Consider the following 15656-nt stretch of genomic DNA (forward strand, 5'->3'; position numbering starts at 1 on the left):
ACTGATATACACCTGAACATCAGCAGGAGAGGACTCTTTAAAGTAGAGACACCACATACTGATATACACCTGAACATCAGCAGGAGAGGACTCTTTAAAGTAGAGACACTACATACTGATATACACCTGAACATCAGCAGGAGAGGACTCTTTAAAGTAGAGACACTACATACTGATATACACCTGAACATCAGCAGGAGAGGACTCTTTAAAGTAGAGACACTACATACTGATATACACCTGAACATCAGCAGGAGAGGACTCTTTAAAGTAGAGACACTACATACTGATATACACCTGAACATCAGCAGGAGAGGACTCTTTAAAGTAGAGACACCACATACTGATATACACCTGAACATCAGCAGGAGAGGACTCTTTAAGGTAGAGTACATACTGATATACACCTGAACATCAGCAGGAGAAGACTCTTTAAAGTAGAGACACTACATACTGATATACACCTGAACATCAGCAGGAGAGGACTCTTTAAAGTAGAGACACTACTGATATACACCTGAACATCAGCAAGAGAGGACTCTTTAAAGTTTGTGTTGACATTTGAAAACATTTAACAGAACTTAAAGGTGGGGTAGGTAATTTTGGAGAAACCGGCTCGAGATCGCTAGAATTTGAAAATACACAGCCGGAAGAAATCTCCCACTTCCTTACAGAGCCCCTCCTCCAACACACACGAACGCGCACGTGACCAATGAGGGCACGAGATAAGTTTGTGCACAGATGGAAGGCTGACAGGCAGGTAGGCCATCCAGTTATTTTAGCCGGGCCGGCTAAAATGATTGGTCGTGCTTTTTACAGTACTACGGCTTCCACAGATGACATTTTTTTATGGATTTTTTGTCAAAGCACTGAAGATATTCATTGCTATCGGGATGTTAAGAGCATTCCATGGAATATAACAAAAAGTGTATCTCGAGCCGGTTTCTCAAACTTACCTACCCCACCTTTAAGAGACATGTTAAAAACAGCTTGGTACTCAAATTGCCAACCTTTGGTTCAGATTAGAGGATCTTGAGTACTGAAAAGATCCCTAATATGCAGTTGTTTGTAATTTTCTGCAAATGTTCTTTTTGAGTTAATCAGTTGCATAACTTCGTACTTTTGGCTCATTTTCAAACCCCCAGCTTTGTTTCCATTGTCCTCCACTGACTTTGCCAGCTTAGCAAATAAAGAGAGGATTAAAATAAATGAGCGGGGATTGATCCTGATGCTCGATGAGGGGAAGACGGATGGCGCCGCGAAGCAAAAGGGACGAAGACAACGGTCCTGCAGAAGATAAATGGCCCCGCTTTGTGCTGCAGAGGAGGTTTTTATCAGGGCATCAAAACACTGAGGATAACCATCATCATATTCATCATCACTATCATCATATTCATCATCACTATCTTCATCATCATCATCACTATCAGCGTTTATCGTTTACTACATGATGCATCCAGATAGTGTTGGAGTCCCTGTGATAATGTTAGTGAGGCCAGGTGTGAATTAACAGAATACAACTCACTGGATTACAAGTTAATACAGAGTTTTATTGGAAGTAAAAGCAGCACTTTTTAACATTGAGGCAGGTGACAATCTCAATCTTTATTTATTTATATAACACATTTAAAACAACCTCAGTTGACCAAAGTGCTGTACAGGGAACAAATATAAAATAACACAATAGGAGTAAAATAATAAAACAATAATTAAAAACAATATAAAAAGCACAATAACTAGAAACATATAAAAACACATACAAATATCAAAATGTTGTGTTCAACTAGTATTAAAAGCCAGTGCAACATTTAATTTAATAATAATAATAATAATAATAATAATAATAATAATAATAATAATAATAATAATAATAATAATAATACATGTTATCTTGTATTGCACACTTTTAACACAACATCATCTCAAGGTGCTTCACAATTCAATGAGAGTTAAAAATGATCTACGAAACATATTTTTTAGAAAGCAGGACGTAGAACACGGGAGCTTAATTTAAAAACAGAGAATACAAGGTACAAAGAGAAAACCAGGACAGTCAGTAAAACTCGGTGCGGAAAAGGAGGGTCTTAAAGTCCCATGTCATGCTTTTCCAGTTCTTACCCGTCCCCTTGTGTGTAATGTAGCTTTTTCTGCATGTAAACGGTCTGCAGAGTCACAAACCCTCAAAGTACACCCTGTAGCGAGTAAAACTCTAATGCTGCGTTCACACCGGACGCGATGCGATGTTTGGGGGCGGCGCGATTACATGTAAAGTCAATGCAGAGACGCGGACAGACGCGAATTCGCTCCGACGGCGCGCATGAAGCAGTGGACGCGGCGCGAATCACGCGATTGAGGCGATTGAACGGTGCCGCGTTAAACGCGAGAGTTCAATTTTTTCAACTCGAGCGTCAAATTCACGTGACGCGTTCTCGCGGAAGCCAATCAGCGGTGAGGATCTCAGCCTGCCGTCACTGACGTTCAACCACACAACATCCAACATCAGCCGTTAGCTGTTAGCACACAGAGCTCACAGCTCCTCATATCTGTTCAGAAACTAGACACAAGTTAAACAAGTACAAACCACAGACTGTCTGTGTCATGGTGAATACAGTCGCTGGTTTATTTATGTCTGTAGACCGTTGTTATGAGTGTGGAATGAGCATATACAACGTTAGCTTAGCCTGGTCGACCCGATCTTCATTCAGAAAACAAGCATTTTAAAAGATTTTTCGCCTGCCGTCTGTCTGCAGACTTGTCAAGCATTAATTCATGGTTTTTACAAACCGGTATCAGTATGTTGTTACTTCGGCATCATTTAGAAACATGTATTACAATTTAATCACGGTAAAATATGTTCATTTTGTTGTAGTTGTAGCTCCCGAGCCAGCGCGTCTTGTTTGAATGATGCGAGTAAACACAGCTGGCAGCCGCGGTGAAACTCGAGAGTTTAGAGCGATGCGATAGGAGCGATTGGAGCGAAGCGAATATTCGCATCGCGTCCGGTGTGAACGCAGCATAACACAGAAAAGACCTGTCTATGCTGCCCCAGAACACCTCGTTGGAGATTTCTCTTTTTCCATTGTTTACTTCTTGGGAAGAGTGACTTAACGTCAGCCAGGGTGCGGGTGTGTGAGTGTTTCGGGCTGTGTCTCGCTGTCTCGCAGACGGCCACTGGGCTCACAGGGAGGGGGGGGGGGGGGGGGCAGGAGCTCCAACTAGCCGTTTAGGACAGAGAGTGAATACACATACTATACAGAGATGCTGTATGAGAAACCAATGTGAGTTTGGAACATTGAACAATATAGATCTATTTTAGTAGACCTCAACAATGGAATTATGATCAGTAGAAATGGCCATGACATGGGACCTTTAACACAACATCATCTCACGGTGCTTCACAATTCAATGAGAGTTTTTTTAGAAAGCAGGACGTAGAACCCTAGGGAGCTTAATTTAAAAACAGAGAATACAAGGTTCAAAGAGAAAACCAGGACAGTCAGTACATGTTGGTGCAGAACAGGAGGGTCTTTAGGCTTTTCTTAAAAACTGAGAGTGATGCAGACGTGTTTTTAATTGTTGTTCAGTAATGGATTGGATCTTCAGCAAACTCCATAAGTAAATTGAAGACCTATCTTTTTAATTTGGCTTTTAGTTTGGGGTCATTTTAGTGGTATCACTGTTCATGTTTTATTGTTTTGTGATATAACTCTTTATTTTTCTTTATAACTTGTTTTAATTATGCTCCTAACTCTTAGTTAGACAAATACCAATACTTCATTTATGATGGATGTCACAGCAGTAATAATAGAATGAAATACAATAGAAATAAACATAAACATTTAAAACAAAATATACATAGGCTATTCTCAGTAGAAAAGACAAATATTCAGAGGAGTATCTACACACTATAACATATACAGAACCATGTATAATACTCTGTAATATCTAGTAAAGGGACAGAAACATACCGTAGGTGCAGTTAAATATGTCCTGTTATGTTGTGCAAGTAGGCTGCAATATGTAGGTACAGTATGTTATTTTAATAAGCAACATGGTTTTATTTATTACCTGTTTTTATCATATATTCCTCTGCAGTGCATCCTCCTCATATATCTGTCCCCATGGCAACAACATCAGGCTGACGTCACAGCTCCATTGTCCTCATGCTGATGCTAACAGGCTAACAGGAGAGCTGCTGCTAACAGGCTAACAGGAGAGAAAACAGACACAAGAGTGAGTTATCATGATGTCTCTTTCCTCTCTATTTCCTCTCACTTTCACCGCAATTATTGTGAAGTTCAATCGGATTTAACAGCGTTGTTTCGCTGCCTCCAACGGCTAACTAACGGCTAATTAACGGCTAGCCCAGCTGTGTGATTAGCATGTGATGCTAACGTGTGTTTAGCGCAGCTTTTGCACCTTTTCCCGTCTCTTTTTATCAGTGTAAACTGCTTTTCTAACCTGTGATGATGTTCTCGTGCTTATATGTGTGAAGTGGAGTTAATGATTTGCATAACAAAGCCGTCTGTTTGACGGGAGAGGCTAATGTTAATGTTAGCAACAGATAGCTCTTATGCTAAGTAGCTGAAGGATGTGAGGAGGTGCAGCTGCAGTAAACCAGTCAGTGTGATGTTTTACGGGATTAGTATGCATGCATTTACGTGTTAGATGAGAGGGAATCTGTGTGGTTAGGTATTGTCTGAGTTTTTCAAGCATTTTCTAGCATTTTGGTCACGTTATTGTTGCAGCAGTGCCCTTTGTTTGCTAACTCTATGCTAACAGCTGCAGTTTGCACATGAGGAGCGTTTATTTCAATTCAATTCAAGGCTTTATTGCCATTTGTACAGTAGCTACAGTGTTGATATGTCAATGAAAAACTTCCGTCACAGGCTCCTCCAACAATGCAACATATAAATATAGGACATGGCACAAATAAAACAGATAAAATAGTGCAAGTCAATACAGATCAAATATAAATGAATCTCATCTTAATATATCATCTTCAATGTTGCCTGTTATTAAAGCTGGAGGGCTTAATTCATGTTTAATGAAGTCACAGTGGTCTGTGTTAATGTCTGCATGATGTAAACAAACACCAGTAGATGTGATGAGACCTCAAATCTGAAACTAGGACTGATGCCTTTCTCGGTGATTCAAGAGTCAAAGGTTTTATCATCTTATGAATAGCAGCTGCAGTGTAGATATAGCAATGAACATCTGAAGTCCTAGGCTCTTTCAACAATGCAACATAATATAGAAGACCTAAAACAATAAGGGATGTTACAACTATCTTGTAACTATAGTAAAGTATATGTAAAATAGAATAAGATGAGCTTGTTGTCTTCATAGATTAGCAGATGTATATGTTAACCTGCTTCCTATACATGCAGAAAAGTGATCTGTTTTGGTATATAAGACACTTTTATAGGTTGCATTTTTATTCTGCACATAGATCTAGTGCTGCTTGAATGTGCTGTGAACACGAGGTTAAGTGAGGTTTTGGAGGCAGAAGAACTTTGTTAGTGTATTAAAAAACCTGAATCCTTACATTAGAGTGATGCAGAGATGTGGTGGCATAGACTCTTAGCTGTATTTCTACAAGGTTTCCTACTGTGTGTTGAACTATATGGTGCCCTTGGTTGTTTACGTATTTAAAAGCAATATGAAACACAATCTTGCACTAGATCTAAAGTGGGATATACCGTTGTCTACTTTACGAGCTTGGTGCTTGAACGTTTCTAAAACTTTGAAGTAGATTCAGACTTGTTCCCCCGCCACAATAACCTAGAATACCAAAATGAATATCACATAAGTTCCACTTCTTGTTCAGCTTTATGATAAATATACATACATGTTTTAACAAAGTTATACTCATCATGATGAAGTTACGTAAACTAATCAAAGAGATTGTTGCTTCAGCCCAGAGATAAAGCTTGTCATCTAATTATGGACATATCAGTCCTTGATATACGTATATTTAAAGACAGAATTAATGTTCCTTTGACAGTCTGTTTTATACAATCAGTATCCATTCAATGCTTTGAGGACATCTCTCTCTCTGTTATGTGTGGGAGCTTCAGGCAACGCTTTAATTACAGGTTGTTATCAGTGCAATAGCATAGACAGACAGATAGATAGACAGACAGATAGATAGATAGATAGATAGATAAATAGATGGAGAGATAGATGGAGAGATAGATAGACAGACAGATAGATAGATAGATAGATAGATAGACAGACAGATAGATAGACAGACAGATAGATAGACAGACAGATAGAGAGATAGATATAGATAAATAGATGGAGAGATAGATAGATAGGTAAACCGTATTTAATTTAGTCTTAATGTACATTATTTAATTTCATATTCTGTTCTTGTATATATATAATATTCTATTTACATGTATATAGACTTCTTGCACTATTTTTAATTGTTGTATTTTATTATATATGTTGCATTGTTGGAGGATCTCAGGTCAGAAGAATTTAATTTCCATTTCTACACTGTAGCTGCTGAGCATATGACAATAAAACCTTTGAATCTTTTGAATAAAGCAGGATATTATATAGACATTCCCAGCTAACTTTAACTCTGTGTTTGCAGTGGACCGAGGTGTGAAGCGGCGGCAGGTGAAGCCCCTCGCCGCCTCCCTATTGGACGCCTTGGATTATGACAGCTCCGACGACAGTGACTTTGAAGTGGGCGACGCCACAGGTAAACAGGAAGACATCAGCGGCATTATTGGATTTCACATAACCCTAACCACTTGTTTGGGACACATCTTAAAAGATAACATCATGATCATTTTAATATATATATATTTTTAAACGTTTCAAAAATAATCATTCCCTCTTATATTGAGAATCTGATTTCAACTCTTATAACAGTTAAAATAATCTAATAAATCCTTTTTTTTGCAGCCCTACCATCACATCAACCTCTACCAACATCTAATACATGTTTAGTTTAAACAATTTGAACCATTTCTTTGCAAAATGAGAAAAATTTGGAAAATTTCAAATCTATCTAAACGCCTTTTTTTGCATTTTCTGAACAATTATCAACTCGTTAACTCAAGCCAGCTTTGCCCTATCCAGTTAGGTGCGCGTTCACATGAAAGGGGCGGGGTTAGCAACATTTGACCAATCACAAACATGGAGAAGCGTACTGACAGCGCAGCGTCATGCTTCCTGAATGAAAAGTGAACTTTAATATTAGTCAAATATGAAGAAGTTAAACTTTAAACATCCATGACTTAAACACTTTATCCAGGATCAAAGCCACATAGCTGCAGCTGCAAGGTGAATACAGCTGGTAACAGAAAAAGTGTTTGAATGCGTACATTAACAGGTTTATGAAATCACTGCCCCGTCCAAGACACGAGTGGATCTGACTTTAATTACATTTGACTCGAGTGTTTCGTCAACTTAATGTGTTGCTTAAAATAATACTTCTGCATACAGTATGTGACACTGTGAGTGTTGCACGGCCAGATACGGCTCAAGAAGCTGACTCAAATAAGGAAATATATGATACATTATGATGTGATATGATATGAATGATAATGGGACACATCGACGTCTGCACTCACAGTGTCGCGGACTGTACTTAATGTTACTCTGATCCGGTTACTTATGTTGTGGCAGATATTTAAGTAAGCTTTCTTAACGCTAATGTTATAATAGTCAGATTGCTCTGAAGATGGGAGGGGATATTCTATTAATGTTCACGTTCACACAGTCAGTTGATTTTGGCCAGCCGTCTTTCCTGCAACGGCAGTTTTTCTGTATTTCCTCTATCCTGTAATATGACTTGATAGCTTTAAACTCCGCACACGGAGCTCTGATTGGTCAGCAGGCGGTGCTTTCACTGAGTTGATCTCTTATCCTGCAACCTAACCTGCTCCGGAGCAGGTTAGCCGTTCAGCATAAGTTACCATGGAGATCTAGCCCGCTAAAAAGAGAACCAGCGTCGTAGGACCGGAAACCCAGAGTCTTCCCTGAAGTTAGCGGCTAAGAGAAAATCCGGCTTCGTAGTACAGGCCTCTGGACTTTCAGGACGATCTCATTTGTTCTCTGTTTTGATTTTGTTGTTGTTATTTGTTATTCTCTTCTAGGATCTGACGGCACAGGAAACGGCAGCGATGAAGAGGAGGGATCCAAAGCGAGCGCCGCCGGATCAGAAAGCGACTCAGAAAACGCCGGCTCTGCAGACGAAGCTATCGACGAGAACGAAGCCAAAGACTTGGCAGCGGACGAAAATCTAACGGAAGAGGAACACAAATCAAAACAACCGCCTTCTTCCTCCGATGGATCCACGAAAGAAACCCCTATTGTTCCAGCGACTAAAAGCAGACGGAAGAGCAAGAAAACGTCCGGTCCAGAGCCGGAAAAAGACCTGGAAAAAGACCTGGAAAAAGACCTGGAAAAAGACCTGGAAAAAGACCTGGAAAAAGAGCCGGAGTCCGAATCAACGTCTGGAAACACGGAGGAAAATCAAACCGAGACGAAAAAGTGGAATTTCAGGAGGAACCGACCTCTTCTGGACTTCACCACCATGGAGGATCTGAACGAAATGGACGACTACGACAGCGAGGACGACAACGACTGGAGACCGAGCGTTGGGAAGAAGAAGGGAAAGACTGGGGGTCAGAAAGGAGGAGGAGATGAGGAGGAGGAGGGAGGCAGCGCTAGTGACGACGATGATGATGACGATGATGATAATGATGATGATGACGACGACGACGATGATGATGATGATGATGACGATGATGACAAGGAGGATGGGCAGGAGAACAGTAACAACAACAAAGATACTAGCAGTGACAGTGACAAAGACTTGAAGAAACCCAAGAAGAAGACGAAGAGCAGCAATGCCTTCGATGAAGAGCTGACCAATGACAGCATGTCTCAGGGGAAGAGCAACGAGGTGAGTTGAAGGACATGTTGTATTTTTGTGCTGCAGCATGTTGTTCTGCTGTCTCGTCTTTTGAGAAATGGCACTGAAAAGACGAGACAGTCTAGTTTTGTGGATCCATAGACACATTTTAAAACTCAATAGTGATCCATCAGGTTACAGCATGTTCCGTCTATATGAAATAACTAGGGATGCTCCGATCGCCAATTTTGGGGCCGATCGCTGGAATCAGTATCGGCCGATACCGATCGCCGATCCGATCGAGTGGGCGGGGCCTATGGGGATCTTCCATTTAAAGTGATGTTTAAAACTCAGTTAATGGGGCTCATTCTCTGGCGCTTCCACAAACAACAACCAACATAATTATTACATTCAAATGAAGTACATTATTCAAGTTTTCATTAACTTTGGATAATAACACGGGAGAAAAGAGCGGAAGCGCTCTCTTTTCCTCTCTCTCTCTCTCTCTCTCTCTCTCTCTCTCTCTCTCTCTCTCCCCTCTCTCTCTCTCCTGACAGCCTGTCGGTATCTCCTGCAGCTCACTGATCCAGTAATGAGTGACCCGACAGTGAAGAATAAATATATGTATAACTAGTTTAGCTTGCTCCAGAGGTAGATAAAATAGCTAAGTGTGTTAGGTCTAACTCTTAGTGTGTGTTCTGCTCCGCTCACCGGTCCGTCACAGCTGGCGGAGCTGCAGGATTTCTGCTTCACACACACGTTGCATACCGCTATTTTATTGTCATTTTCGGACACCTTAAAATATTGCCAGACCGGTGAAGCCATTTTGGCGAGCTTCTTTTGCCGCGCACAGAGAAAAGTGTCATGTATTTTATGTCATGTCATCGGCTCTCCTAATCGGCCTTTATAGAGAGCACCGATCGATCGGCAGAGAGTGAATATCGGCCGATAACGATCGGCGGCCGATCGATCGGAGCATCCCTAGAAATAGCATGTGGAATAGCTGAATTTTACGCATTTTTAGAAATCTAGTGCAAAATGAACATCAGTTTTAAGTGAAATTATAGAGAAAAAACTATATATAAATGCAACAGACCGTTACAAATCATACAGAGATATCAGATGTCAGAGAGAGAGCAGGCATACAGCAGATTTCTAGCTAATTTCACCATAAGGGCAGCAGCAATTAGACAACTAATCAATTAGACCATTGCCGCCGTAGACAGAAACATTTTGGGAAAAGCTGAAGCTGTTTGTAATGGAAGCTAACAGTAACGTTAGCTTTCAGTAAAGTTAGCTCACAGTAGTGTTAGCTTTTAGTAACGTTAGCTTTCAGTACCGTTAGCTTTCAGTACCGTTAGCTTTCAGTAGTGTCAGCTTCTTAAATGTGAGAAAACTGTTTTGGGAAAATCTGTAAAATTCACAATCGGTCCACAAACTTTTTTCCAGTTCAGTTGAAAAGTGTTAATTGTAGTAACAGCAGCTTACTCAGACTGTCTTGTTTACCTTTTCTCTGATATGATATAGCCTGATAGTCACAGTTGTGTTATTATACTTTAGTTTAATTCGGTCAGACTTCTTGTTCCCCCTTCTTTGTTCTCAGTGAGAGAAACTAAACTAAATCTTTCCTCCCCACATTATAGTCCTTTTATAAACCGCTGCTCATGAATGAGGTATTTGGCTTCTTTGCACTCCAAACAACAGCCGCATATAATCCAACGAGAGGTTTGGATGCTATCGCAGTGACTCCAGGAGAATTGGACTTAGCGCAGTGACTCCATGAGCATTGTATGTGGGATTTACCAATGTTGATAAGTGGCTTTACTGTGTCTCTGTTTCTGATTTCCCAGGATGCTTTGCTGGACCGCGCTCAGACCTGGACGGCTCAGCACATCCTGATCTGCTGCGTCTGTCTGGGAGACAACAGCGAGGACGCAGACGAGATCATTCAGTGTGACAACTGCGGGGTGACCGTGCACGAGGGTGAGGTTTAGTTTAGTTTAGTTTATCTGTGTATAGTGTCGTGGACAGTCCCCATTAATCAACTGTCACAGAAAACAGTAAATGGGGCAGCTTTAGCAAACATTGCTTATTTCCAGATGATAATAGACACCTTTTTAAAATCACAATACATCGAGAGCATTAGTTATAAAGAAAGGATGAAAGACAAGTAGATAGAGGAGAAAGGATAAAAGAGAACAATAACAACACACGTGACTACATACATGTCACACATAGCACGTCACAATCACACAACAGACATGATCACAACATGTAACACAACATGTAACACAACATGTAACACACACTCCATATCCAACACAGACTAGTGTGTGCAGCTTCTCAGTGAACCATGTTTTTGGGTAGTTGCTCAATGAAGTAATGCATTACACATTACTACTGCTGGAAGTAATGATATATAGATTAGTAATAAGCGTATTATTATTATTATTAATGAGTTACACTACTAGTTACATTACATATGGACTCTGTAACATCACCTGAACATATAAGTTGCAAAGTAGGTACAAAAAAAAAGGAAATGTGTAAGGATAATGGTACCGTGCACGAGGGTGAGTGTGGAAGTTACTCTACGACAGTAATGCATTACTAGTTACTCACTGCTGGAAGTAATGAGTTACACTACTAGTGACATTACTTTTGGACTCTGTAGCATCAGATAAGATCAGAATCAGGTTTATTACCAGGTAGGGTGACGCATACGAGGAATTTGACTTGATATCACGGTCATAGCAGCATCATAAAAAACAACAAAACAAGGCATTGCACATAAGTAGAAATTAAGGAGTAGAAATAAAAAATACTAGAAATTCAACATCTCAAAATAAAATTAAAGCTGCATTTAAAAAGTAGGAAATATACAGTAGACCGTGAAGTTAACACATCTATAAACTCTGACAATAAAACACTATTAAAGGGCTTTAGACACAATTTAGCATTCAAAAAGTAATGCTAAAGACAAGTGTTTACACCAAATTTAAATGTAACTATACAAAGAACCTTAAAAGCTAAAAAACAAGAACACATAGGACAGTGAGTATATATGGCTAACTGTAGTGTATTATATTTTAAACTACAGGGTATTGTATTTTAAAGTAGAGGGCTGTGCAGACGTGTATGCAAAAAGCAGTCAGAGGGTTGAGCATGAACACGGCTCAGTATGTCTTGTAAAGATGGCGATTCCTCCGTCCAAACGGGCGACGTTTCCTCCACGATGTTCGCCGCAACCATCCCGTTTATCTCTGCTATGAGACTTTCTCCTCCGTCTCCTCGTCCATGAACTCTGAGTGTAGCGCGAAAGAAGCAGCTAGAAACGGCAAACTTGGTGCACATAAGCAGTGGGAAGAGACCATCCCTCACACCAAATGTCATCCCTCTACCAATTCCCAGTAGGCAGTTATATGAGGATCATAACCCTTTTTGCTTTAATGGGAGTCAATGGCAGCTAAAAGGAAGATGCTCGAGGCATGAAACTTAGTTCAAATCAGAGGACACATCACACACCGCACATTTCATGACTCGAGCACGCAGTAACTAGATAATATCCTGCTTATAACTGTAATTACTGCGTCACAGACAAATGTAATCTGATTACATTTCACGGGGTATAATGACTCAAAAGCGTGTGGATTCATGCAGAGCCTCTAAAATCAGTGCAGGTATTTGTCTTTGACTTCAAAAAATGAGTGCGTAGGAAACGGATCAATAACCCTGTGAGACTGGGACCGTGCAAATTGGATCAATGTGACGCCACTAATTCTCAATCACTTCATATATTAATTAATTCACCCTTGTTGCACCTCAATAATGAAGCTTTTATAGATGTTAAACTATAAGAGTCTGAGCCACACATGCATTGGTGTTGGTGGTTTATGTATTGGTTCTTGATAAGAATATGAATTTTAAGTATGGAAACGGATTTAATCACATCGCTGGTTCTTCATAATAAACTAAATTGAGAATTGACCCTCTTTATTACACATCCCTCAGTACATACATATCTTTTATTTGGTGTTCTGTAATATGGACACTATGAAACTGATCCAAATGAATGGAAAACAAACCATAAGGATTAATTTCACGAGGATTCAGACCGGCCAAAACCTGACTAAGCGTTGTATATTACTGTAGTATTTGTTAGGGAATAATTTGCTTAGGTATTCAACCTTCGACACAGTTCATCATGTTCTCCTCTCACTGTCTCCTTTCCCACGGCATAGGTCTACGGCCTGGGGTTCTGCTGCTATCTCTCTTAAGGAGGAGCAGCTTGGGCGCGTTGTTGTTGCCAGTCTATGACCGAGCACAAGCCGCCATGAGGTCGTTTACTGTTCAGGGACGTAGGTTCCCTGGCGCACATTCTTTCCTATGGACGAGAGCTCTAGTTAGATTCAGGGTCCATATTGCTTTAGTCTCACTGATAAAGAATGTTGATTATTTCACTCTGAACTAGTTAAAACATCGAGCTACAGAAAGAGTTCTTCAGAATTGGTTTGGCAACCGCTGTGTCAACTCGTGACACACCACCTGTCTCGTCAATACTCCGGCCGTAACTCCAAATAAACCGTCAGTGTTTGCCATCAAAGCTCCAGCTCTCCTCGTGAGTCCTGTTTCCAATTGCTTCAGAAGTTTCCCCCACATTGTTAACGACTGAATACTGACAGTTAACAGACTTTTCTGTGTTAATTAAATAACTAGCACATGTTCACACATGATATAACGTAAAAAAAACTTGCATTGACACTCTAGCATCTCTGTGATTGGCTGATGTGTAACAGGGTCTCGCCCTGAAGCAGTGAACACCTTTGAGAAGGATTGTTAGAATGTCTAAGACACACACACACACACACACACACACACACCTCTGTCATGTACACGCACACCTCTGTCATGTTCACACACACACACACACACACACCCACACCTCTGTCATGTTCACACACACACACACACCTCTGTCATGTTCACACACACACACACACACCTCTGTCATGTACACACACACGCACACGCGCGGTGTCTGCGTTGTGTGTTTTTTTTTTAGGATGAGACCCGAGCATACCGTCGAGCCGATCTCCGTTTATTCACTGACAACAGATAACACATCAGTCGTTAACATATATTTAGTTTTCCCTCACACTTCCACTCCTCTCCCGTGGAACACATGGATGAAGAGGGAGGAGGAAAACTTGAGGGACACAATATGAAGAGGGGGAAGTCCCCATAAAAATAATCGTCTGTGTACAACAACTGCATTTTGGAGGTTCTGCCCACTGATTTCAGACCTATTCAGGTTTTTAACGTTTAGTGAATAAATATCACAGAATTATTAAATACAGAACACAGAATTTGTGTGATTATAATAAGTGAATTATAATACAAATATTTGACACTGAACACTACTGCATATTTACAATTGTTAACCTTTAAAGTCAACATGTGAGCTGGATTTTATTCAGCATGTACGTAGAGTCGCACCTGTACAATTAATGCTCCATAGCGTCTGAAGATATATACACACACACACACACACACACATGCACGCACGCACGCACGCACGCACGCACGCACACACACTCACAGACTGTAGGGTGGACACCGTCCTAATCACCAACTCTCCACGGACAGACACCAGATATTAGGAGCAGGTTTTAAATTATCTCGTTAGTTCGTTTGGTTGGTATTTTCTTCCTGGAGGACGTGTCTAATCTCTGGAAAGACTGAAGTGAGACTCCTATCTGCCTCTCAAAGGACAGGAAGGCTTTGGGTCAGTTAAATAGTAATGAGCTTGAGTTCCTGTGTACTTTTTTGTCACAATCTCTTGTTTATTTAGGGTTAATTATCAGTTGTAGTTTAATTTACAGTTATTAGGAGCAGATTTAAAATGATCCCGTCTGGTTGGTTGATATTTCGTTCCTTTAGGACGTGTCTAATCTCTGGAAAGACGGAAGTTAGACTCAGTTGTATGCAGGAGAGAGGAGGTCCTTTCTACCTCTCCAACCATATTCTAGTAATAAACTTCCTGTACTTGTGGTCTAATGGATGTATCTATTGGAGGTTTTATTCAATACCTCATCATTTTCTTGTCACAATCTTGTTTATTTAGGGTGTATTATCAGTTGTAGTTTATTTTACAGTACAGATCTTAATCTGCTCCTCACACTCCTTACATTACGATACATCACAACCTTAAAATATACAATTAACTGGAAATAAAGAGACCTTAGCGCTCCTCCACCTGTCTTATCTGCATACAGAAAGGCCAAAATATACATATGCCTTTGCTTTTCCAATTTGTGTGTCTCAGACATGACAAAATGTCTGCATTATGCATTTATGCGTTCACCATGGTAATGAAGTCACAATGTCTCCAGTCCCCCCCCTGCATGTTTCAGTGCCATTCAGCGACAAAACAGACCAGTTATTAGTCAGAAATGATGATAACATGTATCATTACTTATTATTTAAATATATATATTAATGTGTTTCCTATGTTTGTGGAAGGTGCATGCATTTGATTGGGGTCCAGCACAAAAGTCGTGTGCCGTTCAATTAACATATGCAATTTCACATGATTCTGGACCATTATCTGAACCGTGTCTGTGTCCAATAAACCTAGAGAAAATAAGAAATACACAACACCAAAAAAGCCTTTAGACTGAACATAGTGACATCACTATGCAACACTCACGATCCTATTGGATAGAAGCGGAAATTGGGGCTGCAGAATTATCGTAATATGGACTAGTGGAATATCCAC

General features: G+C 40.3%; 1 protein-coding gene across 3 annotated transcripts in view; it reads left to right on the top strand.

Moving 5' to 3' along the window:
* Positions 1-4126: 4126 nt before the first annotated feature.
* phf14 (PHD finger protein 14) overlaps positions 4127-15656 on the top strand; it is a 90599-nt gene continuing 79069 nt past the window's right edge. For 2 of the 3 annotated variants that reach the window (XM_034131100.1, XM_034131102.1), the window contains exons 1-4: positions 4127-4233; positions 6605-6715; positions 8118-8929; positions 10720-10861. In XM_034131100.1, coding sequence (XP_033986991.1) covers position 4233; positions 6605-6715; positions 8118-8929; positions 10720-10861 — 1066 coding nt within the window. In that variant the 5' untranslated portion in view covers positions 4127-4232. The remainder of the gene's footprint in view (positions 4234-6604; positions 6716-8117; positions 8930-10719; positions 10862-15656) is intronic. The other variant, XM_034131101.1, reaches the window with a different exon arrangement.

Source organism: Trematomus bernacchii, unplaced genomic scaffold (genome assembly GCF_902827165.1).
Source record: "Trematomus bernacchii unplaced genomic scaffold, fTreBer1.1, whole genome shotgun sequence".
Classification (NCBI taxonomy): Eukaryota; Metazoa; Chordata; class Actinopteri; order Perciformes; family Nototheniidae; genus Trematomus; species Trematomus bernacchii.